Genomic DNA, 13,492 nt, shown 5'->3' with positions numbered 1-13,492 from the left:
AGTGCAATACTACAGTACAATCCGAACAGTGAAACAAAGCATGAACATTCTGGAAAACTCTAAAACTCTTAAAACGATTGATTTTTTTAATGATAAATTCTCAATTCATTCAACCAAATCTCTGAAATAAATTCCTTTTGATTATATAATATAAACATGAAGGATATAATAATTTTGTGACTAACAATGTATGACTTACATCAGTTTAATTACTTCATCATATGCTTATACATGTAGATTACAAGTGCTAGTGTTATACTGACTGCTATGGCAGGTGGCTGGCTTTTGGATTCTCTGGGTTTCATAAGATCTGTTTTGGGCGGAGTTTCATCATCAATGGCATACAGGTAAATGGAATCTATTGAGATCACAAGCAGTGTGTAAACAGACCTGCATGTATGTAACACCCTTTTTCCATTTTTTTTCCCAATTACCGTAATGTCGCGTGTATAACACGCACTTTTTTCAGCCAAAATTTGATCAAAAGTGGGAGTGCGTGTTGTACATAGGACAAAAAATTTACCCCATTTTTTCAAGCCGTGATTCTTGATACCAATGGAGTAGTGACTGCCGATATAGCCTGTTATGCAAGTTGTGTGAGTGTATACTAAATTAACTGCATCAGAAATACCTTATTCTTAGTTTTATTTCCATGTATTGAAATATTTATCCTCTCTCAACACTATTTCTTGCATCAAACAAGATTAAATATCGCCAGTGTATTTGCCATTACGTAAGCAGCCACCTGTTGACTTGGCGCGTGGTCAGTGTTTGTTTAACAATTTCCAGTGTCAGAGGCATGCACCTGTCTTGTTTCGGACTTCACAGGGTGTTTTCAAATGCATGAAGATTAGCGATTATTCTGATTTTATTAAATTTGATTACCTTACTTCATGTCCAGTTATGCAGTTATACGTTATTGCTTTACATAGACACTGCTAAAAATACATCAATCATTTGTACGACTTGATAATGACGATATACGACATACATACGTTTCTTCACAATGTTTATTTAACAACAATCAAAGAGTGTGACTATAATATTATTTATCAAATAAAAAAATTTTTTTATGTTGTTTTGGTTTATATCTGCAAACATTATTACTTTTAAGCACTAAGCTCGGTTGCCATTCTTCTCTACGTATGATGATCTTCAACGTCTCCGCTGTTGTATATAAGAAACTCTTTACGAAGTGTCAAATGATATTTGATACTGCCCACGTAAATCATGCCGTCCCTTTTAAGAAAAATTGTGAGAACTTTGACTCTAATATTGCTCGGGCCATGTTACGATCACGAAATTACAATAATTGTGCTTGGGTTATAAAATTATCATTGAACATCAATAGCTATTTGGAAAAATGGCGGCCCTCGATTTTCATCGCTGTGCTATGTTCGGATCACAAAATTAAAGAAATTGCGCAAGGATTATAAAATTATTATGAAACATCGATAGTTTTAGGGGAAATGGCGGCCGTTGATTTCCCCATTTTTTAGGTGCGTGTTATACAAAGGACCTGCTGTTTTTTCACCATTTTTGGTCAACTTTGGGGGGTGCGTATTATACACGAGTGCGTATTATACACGATACATTACGGTAATACGAGAAATAATACAAAAGCTACCACACAATGCTGGCTGTTTAAATGAGATATAAACTGAAAAATTATTAGTTAAATCTGACATATCTTTAAAGAGACAATATTCACAGAGGTAAAATAAAGTAACTACTGGAAATAGTAGAGGTACTCACTGCTGCCTTTGTATTCAAAGCGTAAAACTGTGTCAGCCAAGGAGAGAGCAAATGTTTCCACTCTGCTAAAACCCAGACTCTCCCAATCCAAAGACTTGCCTGTTTCCTCCTACACATACAAAATGATGTAGTCAATTTAATCGACATGAGATATTCATTACTTAAATATTTTCATGGTTAATTTTAAGCACCAGTGATAAATCGTTGCTGAGAAATCTTTGACGAAAATTTGTTTGAAAATTTAGGTTAAAAATAAACAAAGTTGTCATTTAACAGGAAGTTGACTTACAATTGGTATAAAAATATATTCCACAATATGGTATGCCTAAACAAATAGTGTTTTAAAATTTCAAGTACCAGCAATAAATAGTTGCGAGAAAAATGCGACAGAAATTTTTGTCACGGACAGACAGACTGAAGGACAAACGGACACACAAGGGTAAAAAAAGTATACCCCCTTCTCCTTCGGAGCAAGGGTATAAAAATAGCACAATGTTCACTCGATGGTATTAGCTTGGTTGTGATATGATTAAACTGTGTATTTGCCATAAAAATATTGGAAACTTGAGCAAATGTACTCAGCTGTTACATCGCATCGTGCACCAACTCTGCCACACTTCCCCCATGCATGGAAAATTTTCTGGGGAAAACACTGACTATATATACATATACATGTACATGGAGCACATATCTTATTCCAATAATCAACAATATAGAGACAAAAAATTCTGATAATTGACATCTTGAGGGAGATACCTGGAACACTGCTGCTAGATCCTGCAGTCTTACTCCCTCTGGATGAGCCTGTAGCACCTGTCGTATGGTTTCCTTCAGAACACTGTCTGCACACAGCTCACTGGGATGTCTCTGACGCCCAACTAGTCCTCCCAATTCTGAGTTACTAGTATCTGTGCAGTAAATTCAGATTTGGTGTGTTCACGCTCACTGCTTTATCTCAACACTCAAGTCCATGGTGTGAAACCAAGATGTTAGACAACATACTAACAGGAGACATTCAAGATACACTACAATTTCCATTTTAGCTACTTGCAACTATCCACATGTTTAATTCCTAACACAAACTTTTACTTGAATGCAGTAACTAAATAACTGAACAATTGGAATGAATCTAAGATGTTCTATACAACACAAGCCACATAGCATCCATTCCTTTTATCAGTACCTGGTTTTGCGGGGGAGGGCAGTCTCTTGTCAAACAGTCTCCAGTCTCCCTTGGAATGAGGTCGCTCCATTCTGATGACTTCTGGCAGGGCTGAACACAACTCAATGATGCTAGTGTATCCATGATCCATGGGCTTCAACTCCTTTTGGAATGTCTCCTGACAAAATAAAAGCATCGACTTCCAATCTGTTCAATTTTCTTTTTGTAAAACATGGAAGAAGCCTTGAAGGACATATTTTGCAAACCTAGCAATATTTTATCAGAGATGACATACTTTGTATGCTGCTAGCAGTTTTGTAGCCCACAATCCCTCAGGTCTTGTACTTAATAGCTAGAAAATAAAATAATGATAAACATAATATTAATGAAAAAATTATCTAAGCAATGAATTTAAAGAAATAATCATAAAAATGAATTAAAATAGCAGGTTTCATTATACGGTCAAGAGATTCAATTATTTGTATCAAAAACATTCAAAATATAATACAGATATTTTATTTTGATTTCAAGATTTGAAAAGAGAGTATATCTTCTTTCTTTTTTAACTTCATTACTTGGAATCAAAAAATGTATTCCCGTTTTTAATAAGGCAATATGTTAATTGTTGCAGCAGCATTTATTCTGATTTTATGTTATCTGACAACTAAAAAATGAATTTTTGATGTCTAACAGATGGTGTAGATGAAGGAAAAAGAAATAACTTGTTTTTGTGAGCATTTTCAATAAAAATTTTCAGCACATATGACATTAGACACCAATTTTCCATAGCACCCAATACCTGCTGAAGTTCAAAGTGGAGTTGGTGACTAACGCTGCTCTCAAAGTCCACGCTGAGTTCCGAGGAAGAGAACGTTCCTGAGCTGTCCTCACTCTGGTACCGCTGTCTAGGGCGGGGCCCGTTCTGACGGTACGAACAACTCTTCTTTCTACCTAAAATAAGCCTCATTTTGTTTACAACTTATCATTGTTATTCTTTTAATGACCAAAGCATGAAAACACTTAGTTTGGGTCTGTACAATGTGTCTCATCTGTCTGAAATCACTGAAAATTAAAGGTATCTTTTGTCTTGTTACATTAATGAAGCAATATGGAGTTGAAATGCTACATAATAGGGACTATGACAAGCAACAAAAAATTAAGTGTGTATCACTGAAAATTTAAGATCTACGCATATGCATATATATGTCTGCTCAGTTGACAGTCAATGTTTACGAGTCTGCAATGTATACCTCGTCCTACAGACTGGGGTGGATTGGATGACTGCATAAGCTGTTGCTCATTGTTGCTTTGATTTCTCCATGAAAATGCTGAATTGACTGGATGTTCGGAGGGGTCTTTACTTTCCAAAGATCTCTGTCTCTCCAGTCTAGGAGGTAGATTTTGTGTGTAGGGTTTGTAAAAAGGATGCTGTTCTCTTGATTGTGATGGCTGATCATCTGCCAAAAAAAAAAGAGTAGAATTCAAACTCAAGATTATTGAGAGATACAATTCCATGCTATAGATCTATCAAATTATCAAAATACATCTTATCATCTTCATTTCTTGCCTTTATAAACTTACAAGATTTGCTGACAGGACACACACGAACTTCTCCATTCTGCAATTCTTTCACTTCTAAAATGTATGGCACAGACTTCAGGAGTTCTCGTAGTGATGTAAACCCTAGCCTTATTGGATCAATTTGAATGTTAAATCTTTTAGAGAACGCTGCATCAAAGTGTGTGAAAGGCAACCCATCAGGGTAGGATTTAAAAAGCTGAGTAAGATAATTTCTGATGAATGGTGGAACAGTTGGAAGAGGCCGGGGTTGCTGAGTTCTGTGTCTCTGTGGGGGTGGACCCCCTTTTCTGAGGGTGGCCCATTTGTTTTTGTTTGCTACTTTCTGCTTCGAGACCAGTTTCTGAATGTGAGCAGTGTTGGAGTCTGCAATACCTGCAACACACATCACTCCCTTTTTCCATGTAACATACAGAGCATCTGACATATCCTTGAGGAGATCCTCTATGGTGACATAGCCAAGTGCCCTGAAGGGAATAGGTTCCATGATGAAGTCATGGTAGTCACGCTTCAGTTCATCGATGGTCAGCGCCGCGGGGGCCGACAGAAGAAGAGATCTGAGGTTCTTCTTCACTTCTTCTTTCTTCTGTGCTTTACTACTCATTATTGCAAAGAGATTTGTTTCCTGTCAATTAAAACAATTCAATCAGAATTAAAGGTTGGCATATGTGCTCAATCAAGGATCACATTGATGCTCTTGTGTAAGCATATGAAATTCTAAAATTCTCTGCATTTCCCGCTGTTTGTCGTTGCATGTGCTTCTCAATATGGAGTTCGAAACTAATTTCATCATTCCATCGAAAAATATCTCTATCCTCAGTTTTAATATTTTTTATAGGTCTCTGTGCGATTTTTTAAATTATTGAATATACAACTCGGTAACAAATGTCAATCAATTTGAAGCCTAGATAAGATGCGAAACGTTTTGTACGATATCACATTACATAAAATTAAAACCAACTTGAAAAATTTCCGAACTTCATAATGTCATATTCGACATGGAAATCGACTTTGGGTTTGATGTTAAAATTGCCTCGCACTTTCAAATGGAAATTTCCAAAACAGTTTAACCATGCTGTGTTTAATACAACGTTCACCCAACAACGTTTCAAGGATGCGTTTGAGAAGTTATACAAGAGGTAACAACAAATTTCTCGAATTTCCTCTGTTATACAATATCTCGAATTTTCTCTCAATTTTTTTTAAATTTTATTTTTCAAAATATTAATTTAAATGTATTCAATATTTCAAAGTTAAATATGCTTATGGCTAATATCCTTAATAGAAAATGGCGCATTAATCTGACAAACCGTAACGATTTACGTTATTGTTCCTTGGGTGAACTAACAGCAGCTTTAGCAGATCTTCAGGTTGGCTTAGGCTTTCATCAAACACCGTCGATTTCTGTGTTCAATTGCTCCAATACTTTGTATTAAACACAGGAAGACTGGATTATTTTGTGTACACTAGCCTATCAAATCACAGGATGTTTTGTTCTTAAAATTCCTTTTCCAGACTACTTTGAAAGGGGGCTCTTATAAACATGATAATCTGTCACGACTCATCCATGATTCTGTTGTATTTTAAATAGAAACACTGACTAGTAGTGTAAGAGATCACTGTTGCTCTTCCTTAGTTTAGCTTTACAGAACTGTAAGTATATACAACTAGTGTTGATCCATGCATTCCTGATTATGATCAATAATGTACGTGCAAGCATTGTTTTGTCATTACTCATGCTCTAAAGGTTTTGCCAAAATTTTTATTCGAATAAAAAGATAACAAAACCTTTTGATTTTTTAATTTAAGATTTTTGTGTGACCATAAAAGCTCATAGATTCAATGTAATTGAAGTTGATAGACAACTTTATGAAAATGAATAGATGAGAAGATTAAAATAAATAAATCCCAACATGGCGTTATTTCCTCAGTGATAAAATACAAATGTGTTTTACATAATGAGTTTGAGTTATGTCTCAATGCTTACAGATCAGTTATACATGTATTGTGTCATAATGGAAAGTTATTTCTGGTTCTTTCTTACTGCTAACACAAGCTCTTTAATGACTGGGATATCAAATGCAAAATAATTATTATATAAATGATAGACATTTGATATACCGGTACTTTAGTATATGAAGAAAATTGGTATAATCCCCCCCCCCCCCAGAAAATGTTAATAAAAATACAGGTTATAATATTTCTTGAAAAAACACTAGTACATGTATATCCTGTGTTTTTAGGTAAACTCAGGTGACCTACTGATATCTGTTTTCGTCAGTTGTTGTCCGTCACACGTTAACAATTTTTACATTTTTAACTTCTTCTTAAAAACTACAAGTCCAATTGGTACCATTTTTTATGAGAGGCATCTCTATGTTCAGAGGAATCTAAATTGTAAAATGCATGGCTCTACCACCCCCGGGGCACCACAGGTGGTACCAAATATGCAAAAAAAAGCAAACATTTCAAAAATCTTCTTCTCTACTCCCACACATGTGAGGAAAAAACTGGTTGCATGGTTATGATGTCCATGAAGCCCTCTACCAAAATTGTGAAATTCATGGCCCCTGTGTCAGGGGATCTGGCTCTGGGGTGGGGCCAATATGGCCATATAGTAAAAATGTATTGAATCTTAGAAACATTTCTTCTCTACTCCCATATATATACATGTATATTTGTTAAAAACTAAATGCATGATTATGATGTCCATGAAGCCCTCTACCAAAATTGTGAAATTCATGACCCCTGTGTCAGGGGTTCAGGCTCTAGGGTGGGGCCAATATGGCCATATAGTTAAAATGTATTGAATCTTAGAAAATCTTCTTCTCTACTCCCATATATATTTGTTAAAAACTAAATGCATGATTATGATGTCCATGAAGCCCTCAATCAAAATTCATGACCCCTGGGTCAGGGGTTCAAGCTCTAGGGTGGGGCCAATATGGCCATATAGGAAAAATGTATTAAATCTTAGAAAATCTTCTTCTTTACTCCAACACATGTGGGCAAAAAATTCTGAATACATGTTTATGATGTCCACTAACTCCTCTACCAAAATTGTGAAATTCATAGCCCCTTGGTCAGGGGTTTAGGACATGGGGAGGGGGGGGGGGGGATACAGTGTCAATGCGTATAATGTTTAAAAATCTTCTTCTCTATTCTCACACATCTTTATGAAAAACTGACTTCATAATTATGTTTACCAGGAAGTCCTCTACTAAGTTTTAAATTTCGTGTCCCCTGGAGTATGGGTTTTGACTCTAGCGCAGGGCCAAAATGGATGTATAGGTGTTAATGCATAAAATGTTTTTAAAAAATTATCTTCTTTACTCCCACACACCTGAAAGGAAAATTTAATTCATGATTTTGTAGACCAAATCTTTAAGTTTTTCACCTAAATTATAGGTTTCATAGATCTTTTTGAAAGATTTCAGGAAGGGAGGTGGTCGTCATTACAAATTTAAAATTGTTCTACTCCAGAATGAAACCTAATTTTAAAATGAATATTATATGAGACTCCTCGACAAGTTTGTGTATGGGTTATATGCTACATAGGTGACCGTTAAGGCCAGTTTGCCTCGTGTTTGTCATTTGGACTGGTGTGCATGTAGTTTGATGTATGCTTTACATTCATATACTGAAACATATAGTAAAATTTGCTTGCAATGCAAAAAAGAGACCTTAATAATTATTTTGTAAAATTCTATCAGATTCTTTAAATAAAATCTCTCATTCTTTATTTCAGTGGGACACAACAGAGAAAAGGCACATACAAATTCCTTGGAACTGTGACATTTACTCGAGCATTTTTGGGATTTTTTGGGACTGATGATTCAAAGGATCCAGTGAAAGAGCACATACGAATGGGACACATTGCAGTTGCACGAGAAGATTTTAAGGAGGCGGAGAATTGCTACCACCTTGCCCTTCATGCTGGACAACAACAGTTTAACGAGAAGAAGATTGACAAGCGGCAGCTAATCACAATCAGAATATATGTGTTTGATTCCTTAGGAAATCTCGCCCTGAAGATGGGTGATCTAAAAAAAGCTGAGGAACTTTACAAAAGGACATTAAAGGTAGCAGTCCAGAATGAATTTTTTACACTAACAGATAATGCAACGGTTGAGATAAGTATGCGCTTAGCAGCCATTTATGCCATGATGGGAAAAGAAGAAGAAACCCACTCTGGCTTCCAGTTCTGCATCAAGACCCAAGAGGACAAAATAAAAGAGAATCCAGATGAGAGTTCCTATACTTACGGTCTGCTGGGGATGTGCTTGGAAAACTACGCCAAATTCCTCGTGAATGCAAAGCAGTATGACAAAGCCTTGGAGTACCTGCAGCGCGCGGAGGAGGTGGTGGTGAGATATCTGGGTGAGGAGCACCCCCAGAGAATCGTGGCTCTAAATGACATTGGCTCTGTTCACATTTTAAAGGAAGATTATGACAAAGCAGAGAAAGTGTTGAAAAAAGCTTTGGCTATTGGACATGCTTGTAAAGATGAGACATTGCCTGTCTTATACTCCAATCTGGGGGCTTTGTACCTCAGACAGGCGAAAGTGGACAAAGCTTTAGAAATGTGCAAAACTGGAGAAAAAATTGGAACTGAGATGGGGCATTCTGAAGCTGTCAAAAGAGCCAAGTTTTGTATTGAAAAATGTGAAGAGGAAGAATAGTGTTTGCTTTTCTATATTTGTGAATTTAGAAAAAAATAAAATTAAAGCTTTTTTAATCGTCCTTCTGAATAACTTAATTTACATGTACTATCTGTCATAGTAGTGTTCATTAGATACACTGTTGTAATAAGTTAACAAATAGTCAGATATTGATTAAAAAGTTAATTAAAAATGCAGCAGAAATCCTTAAGGGTCTCAGCTCAATTTAATTTAGTTGGGGTTTTTTCATTGCTTTTACATATATTAAGAATATTTTACTCAAATCAAGGTGTTCAGAATCGCCAGGTCTTGAAACTACCATATTCTTTGGTTGAGGGATCTATATTGTGCTAGCGATTACTGCATCACAGTCCTTACATTCTTTAAGACCCACAACTTTAAACGTTAATGCAAAGCTTCTGATGAAGGAGCAGTTGTTATTGATATAAGTACTGCAGACAAGCACTGTATGCCACAAGCTTCTACAGTTGAAATAGATGAGAAACTCAATATCCTGGCACCAGATATATTTCAAAGTAATGACATCTTAAACAATACAATTAAAGCATCCAAATTTCTATTTCCATTCAAAAAATATTATTCAAGTACTTCCTCTCCTTCAGGACCCATAAACTACAAAATTATCACACATTCATTCAACCCATTGTAATTCAATGTACACTTTTTCTCACAAATTCACACAAGAATGACATGGAATGAATAAATAAGGACATTAATGTATCTAGTTCTGAAGTCTTGCACAGCATTAGCATGGTTCTATTACAACAATGCTTATTCCACCCATTTTGTTTATTGATCAATTACTTAATAAAACACTAATGCATTCAACAAAAAAGATGAAATTAAAGAGCAAACCAATGCTATTTTATACTTGTATATACCATATATTTAATCTATTATGTGTTCTCAACTTCTCAACACTTTGGGGCAGGTTCTCAAATCTGTGCAAACTGATAATTCTTTAATTTTATGTTAATTTTCATGTGTACAATTAAAGAAAAACAGTAGAATTTTTATACATGACTAGATATCCACAAACATCAATCGCAAATCTCTCATGCAACCACACTTAACAATACTCATACCCAGTCTTTCCCAACAACATATTAAATGATACAATAAGAAAATCTATTTCACAACAAGAAAAACGTTTTTTTTTAAAAAAAAGGTTTCTTAAAAACCTGATTGGGTTTTATTTGTAAGAATTTGAGCACCCTTGCCATTTAATTGAAATGTTCATTGACATGCATTTTTGTCAATAAAAAATGCATGTTAAGTTCAGTACCAATTGACCTTTTTGAATACAACAACACTTTGAAATCTGCTTGAAGAAAATCAACAAGCATTATTTGATATGATTAAGAAAATGGACATGATTTAAAACTTGCTACCTCAATTGGCATTTTTATACAAACATTGTATAACCTTCATCTACAAGTGTGTCAAATTGGTCCATAAATAGTTCTACCAGTCGATTGCTCTGCTTCTCAAGCACAAAAAGTAAAATTTGTAAGAAATGTGTTCCCTGAACACAAGATGATCATCAGCCTTCAACATGTTCAGCAAAATAAATAGTAACAAATTCTCATGGAAAATATGTTAAATCTATAACAGGTACTCTTCGATAAGTTTTTGGCAGATCATTCAAACTGACCAATCAAAACCATCATATACACCCCCACTAAGAGGGCGGCTATTTCCTTCACGGACTGGCCTAGTTTAGTATCCTCCAGAAGTTCTGGAATGACGGAGACGGTGGCGATGTAGATAAATCCCCCGGCGGTGAAGGGAAGGATCCAGGCCGTGGCAGCATCTCCAATTCCCTGGGCCATTAGACTGCAGACAGTGCCCATCATGGCTCCAATGGCAGTGGTAAACTGTAGCTTCATGGCCTGAAATATTACACATGGATTATGAAAATAAATAGAGTGTAAACACTTGAATATAAACCCTAATATACTGATTGATAAAAAAATTCTGTAATAATAATTAATTTAAACTTTAAAAAGTACATGTGTAACAAGAAATTTGTCAGCTAGCAGTATATGATTTTCCTCTCCTAGCATTAAAAGTTCAAGTTTGTATCTTATATTCATGATAAATAAAACAGACACTTCTTTAGATACAGGTTCTCAATGCTGAGAACTCTATTCCACTGAGTCCTTTCACCATGGGTAGCCTGCATTCTTACCTTTTTCTTTGAGCATCCTGACTGCACTAAGATGGCAAAGTCTCCAATCTCATGTGGAATCTCGTGTAGGAACACAGTTGCCGTGGTGATGATACCCAGCCCCTGACCCACCAGGAAGGAGGCTCCTATCGCAAGACCATCTGTGAAGTTGTGGGCAAAGTCAGCTGCTAAATTCAGGTAGCCTGCCACTTTTATATCCTCTGCAATTCATATATATATTGAAAATTGTTAAAATTCACATTGAATTGCCAATAGAAAATTCAGTGTAAAATGATAATCATTAAAGTTTATTGTTTTGAAAGTGAACAATTCCCTTGTCTTTAAAGTGGCTCACTACACCTTGAAATATTTTCTCAAATCAGCAGAAAATTACTTGATTGTGATATATATCATAATGCATAAGAATTATTTATGTCAAATAGGCAAAAAATGTGCAATTTTGGATGAAAAATTACATTTTCATTTTGGATGAAAAATTACATTTTCAAAAATTTAGTTCAATTAACATGAACAAAAGCTCCAGGTGGATTCGAACTCATGATCTAGCTGCAGTTCAGGAGCCCAATACTTTAACCACTGAGTTATGACGATATACAATCCAATCGAATACTATAAACAGTTTAACAAAACATTTAAATCGCCATCTTGCAACATAGTGTCTTAAAAAGTATAAATGTAGGTGTAGTGAGGTACCTTTAAGACCATGCTATACTGTTTATATATATTCTCTATTACTTGATACCAGTAATTCTAAGTTCACATTCAGGTTGCATTTCCAAATTATAGTAAAGTTAAAATTTGGACACATAAATATGCATATGAAATTCTCAGGGTATTCAATCATGTGAAGTATCATACATGTACATTCATGTTTGGATTTTTGATACATGAAAGGAATTGTTAGCTTCATAATGCAACTTTCATTTTATGATTTACCTTCTGTTTCTTCTTCTTTCTCTTCCTTTTTATCTGATTTCTTATCATCTTTCTTTTCTGTGTCTTTTTCTTTCTTTTCCTCTTTTTCTGTGTCTTTCTTTGTTTTATCTTCCTTAGAAGAGTCTTCTTTGTCTGATGACTCTTTCTTTTCCTCCTTCTTTTCTTCCTTCTCTTTATCAGTTTTCTTTTTTTCCTCCTCGTTTTCCTTTTTGCTGTCTTTGGTGTCCTCTGATTTCTGGTCAGACTTTTTCCCTTCCTTCTTTGATGCATCACTGTGACTGTGACCATGTGAATGTCCATGCCCTCCCTTCACAATGCGAACAAATTTCTCCACACACAAGAAAGCAATGATTCCTGCCAGAACCCAAAGGCCAACGGACATGTCATGAGAATGATCATGGTCCCCGTGACTGTGACCGTGGGAATGAGAGTGGCCATGATCATCCCCTCCGTGACTGTGGGGAGAAACAGCATGTGGAATAAGGTGAAGGAATGCATCACCGAGCAGACCACCTGATGCAAAACTCAACAAGATTTTCAACAAGTCCTTGTGTTTTGGGTCATTTGCGTTTTCAATAGGAACAAATAACAAGATAACAATAGGAGATACACTAATAAAAAGAGTGGCAACCAAGGCCTGAACACACAGCCAAACATTTACTTCTTTAACTGGACTTTTAGTATCCCCTTTTGTCCACACTGAATCCATATTATCAACGGAGAACTCCGACTTGCCAGAAGGCTGTCCGTGGCTGTGAGCGTGTTCATGAGAATGGCCATGACCATGTCCTTCATGTGAGTGACCATGACCCCCGTGAGCATGTCCGTGACCTCCATGAGCATGTTCGTGACCTCCATGAGCGTGTCCATGGCCCCCATGGGCGTGCCCGTGGCCCCCGTGGGCGTGACCATGTCCCTGGCCCTCTTTCCCATCTGCCTCGTTGGCTTCCCTGCTATATCTGAAGGAAGCTGGTTCCTTTGGTTCGTGATCGTGACTATGGCCATGTCCATGAGCAGACACGATGGCAAAATACAAACAAAACACCCATAAGGACACAATCACAAGTCTAAACAGTCCCAACTGAGAACGTGTACCGGGAGCAGCCATTTTTCGGAAAGGTGAAGGTCGCCAAATGTTTACGTGGCCTTTTAATGATTTTGATAGCTTGCTCAACAAATGCTTCGGTC

At 36.2% G+C, this 13,492-nt stretch overlaps 3 protein-coding genes across 3 annotated transcripts in view; 1 reads left to right on the top strand and 2 right to left on the bottom strand.

Moving 5' to 3' along the window:
• LOC128157027 (tudor domain-containing protein 5-like) overlaps positions 1-5,279 on the bottom strand; it is a 35,942-nt gene extending 30,663 nt beyond the window's left edge. The window contains exons 1-8 of the mRNA XM_052819376.1: positions 4,499-5,279; positions 4,168-4,374; positions 3,717-3,868; positions 3,213-3,269; positions 2,939-3,095; positions 2,512-2,663; positions 1,756-1,864; positions 264-358 (exon numbers count right to left, since the gene is read on the bottom strand). Of these exons, the coding sequence (XP_052675336.1) occupies positions 264-358; positions 1,756-1,864; positions 2,512-2,663; positions 2,939-3,095; positions 3,213-3,269; positions 3,717-3,868; positions 4,168-4,374; positions 4,499-5,099 (1,530 nt within the window). The 5' untranslated portion in view covers positions 5,100-5,279. The remainder of the gene's footprint in view (positions 1-263; positions 359-1,755; positions 1,865-2,511; positions 2,664-2,938; positions 3,096-3,212; positions 3,270-3,716; positions 3,869-4,167; positions 4,375-4,498) is intronic.
• A 159-nt stretch (positions 5,280-5,438) lies between these two features.
• LOC128157030 (tetratricopeptide repeat protein 19, mitochondrial-like) lies at positions 5,439-10,327 on the top strand. Its single transcript, XM_052819386.1, has 2 exons — positions 5,439-5,634; positions 8,244-10,327. Exons 1-2 carry the CDS (start codon positions 5,480-5,482, stop codon positions 9,175-9,177), a joined length of 1,089 nt encoding a protein of 362 aa, XP_052675346.1. The 5' UTR covers positions 5,439-5,479; the 3' UTR covers positions 9,178-10,327.
• LOC128157029 (protein catecholamines up-like) lies at positions 9,669-13,448 on the bottom strand. The gene is made up of 3 exons (XM_052819385.1): positions 12,305-13,448; positions 11,369-11,568; positions 9,669-11,069 (listed from the first exon to the last, which is right to left on the bottom strand). The coding sequence occupies exons 1-3, from the start codon at positions 13,410-13,412 to the stop codon at positions 10,818-10,820; spliced, it is 1,560 nt and encodes a 519-aa protein (XP_052675345.1). The 5' UTR covers positions 13,413-13,448; the 3' UTR covers positions 9,669-10,817.
• Between the last annotated feature and the right edge of the window lie 44 nt (positions 13,449-13,492).

The sequence above is a fragment of the Crassostrea angulata genome, chromosome 7, assembly GCF_025612915.1.
Source record: "Crassostrea angulata isolate pt1a10 chromosome 7, ASM2561291v2, whole genome shotgun sequence".
In the NCBI taxonomy this organism is placed as follows: domain Eukaryota; kingdom Metazoa; phylum Mollusca; class Bivalvia; order Ostreida; family Ostreidae; genus Magallana; species Magallana angulata.
This window is presented reverse-complemented; position numbering and strand designations above follow the sequence as displayed.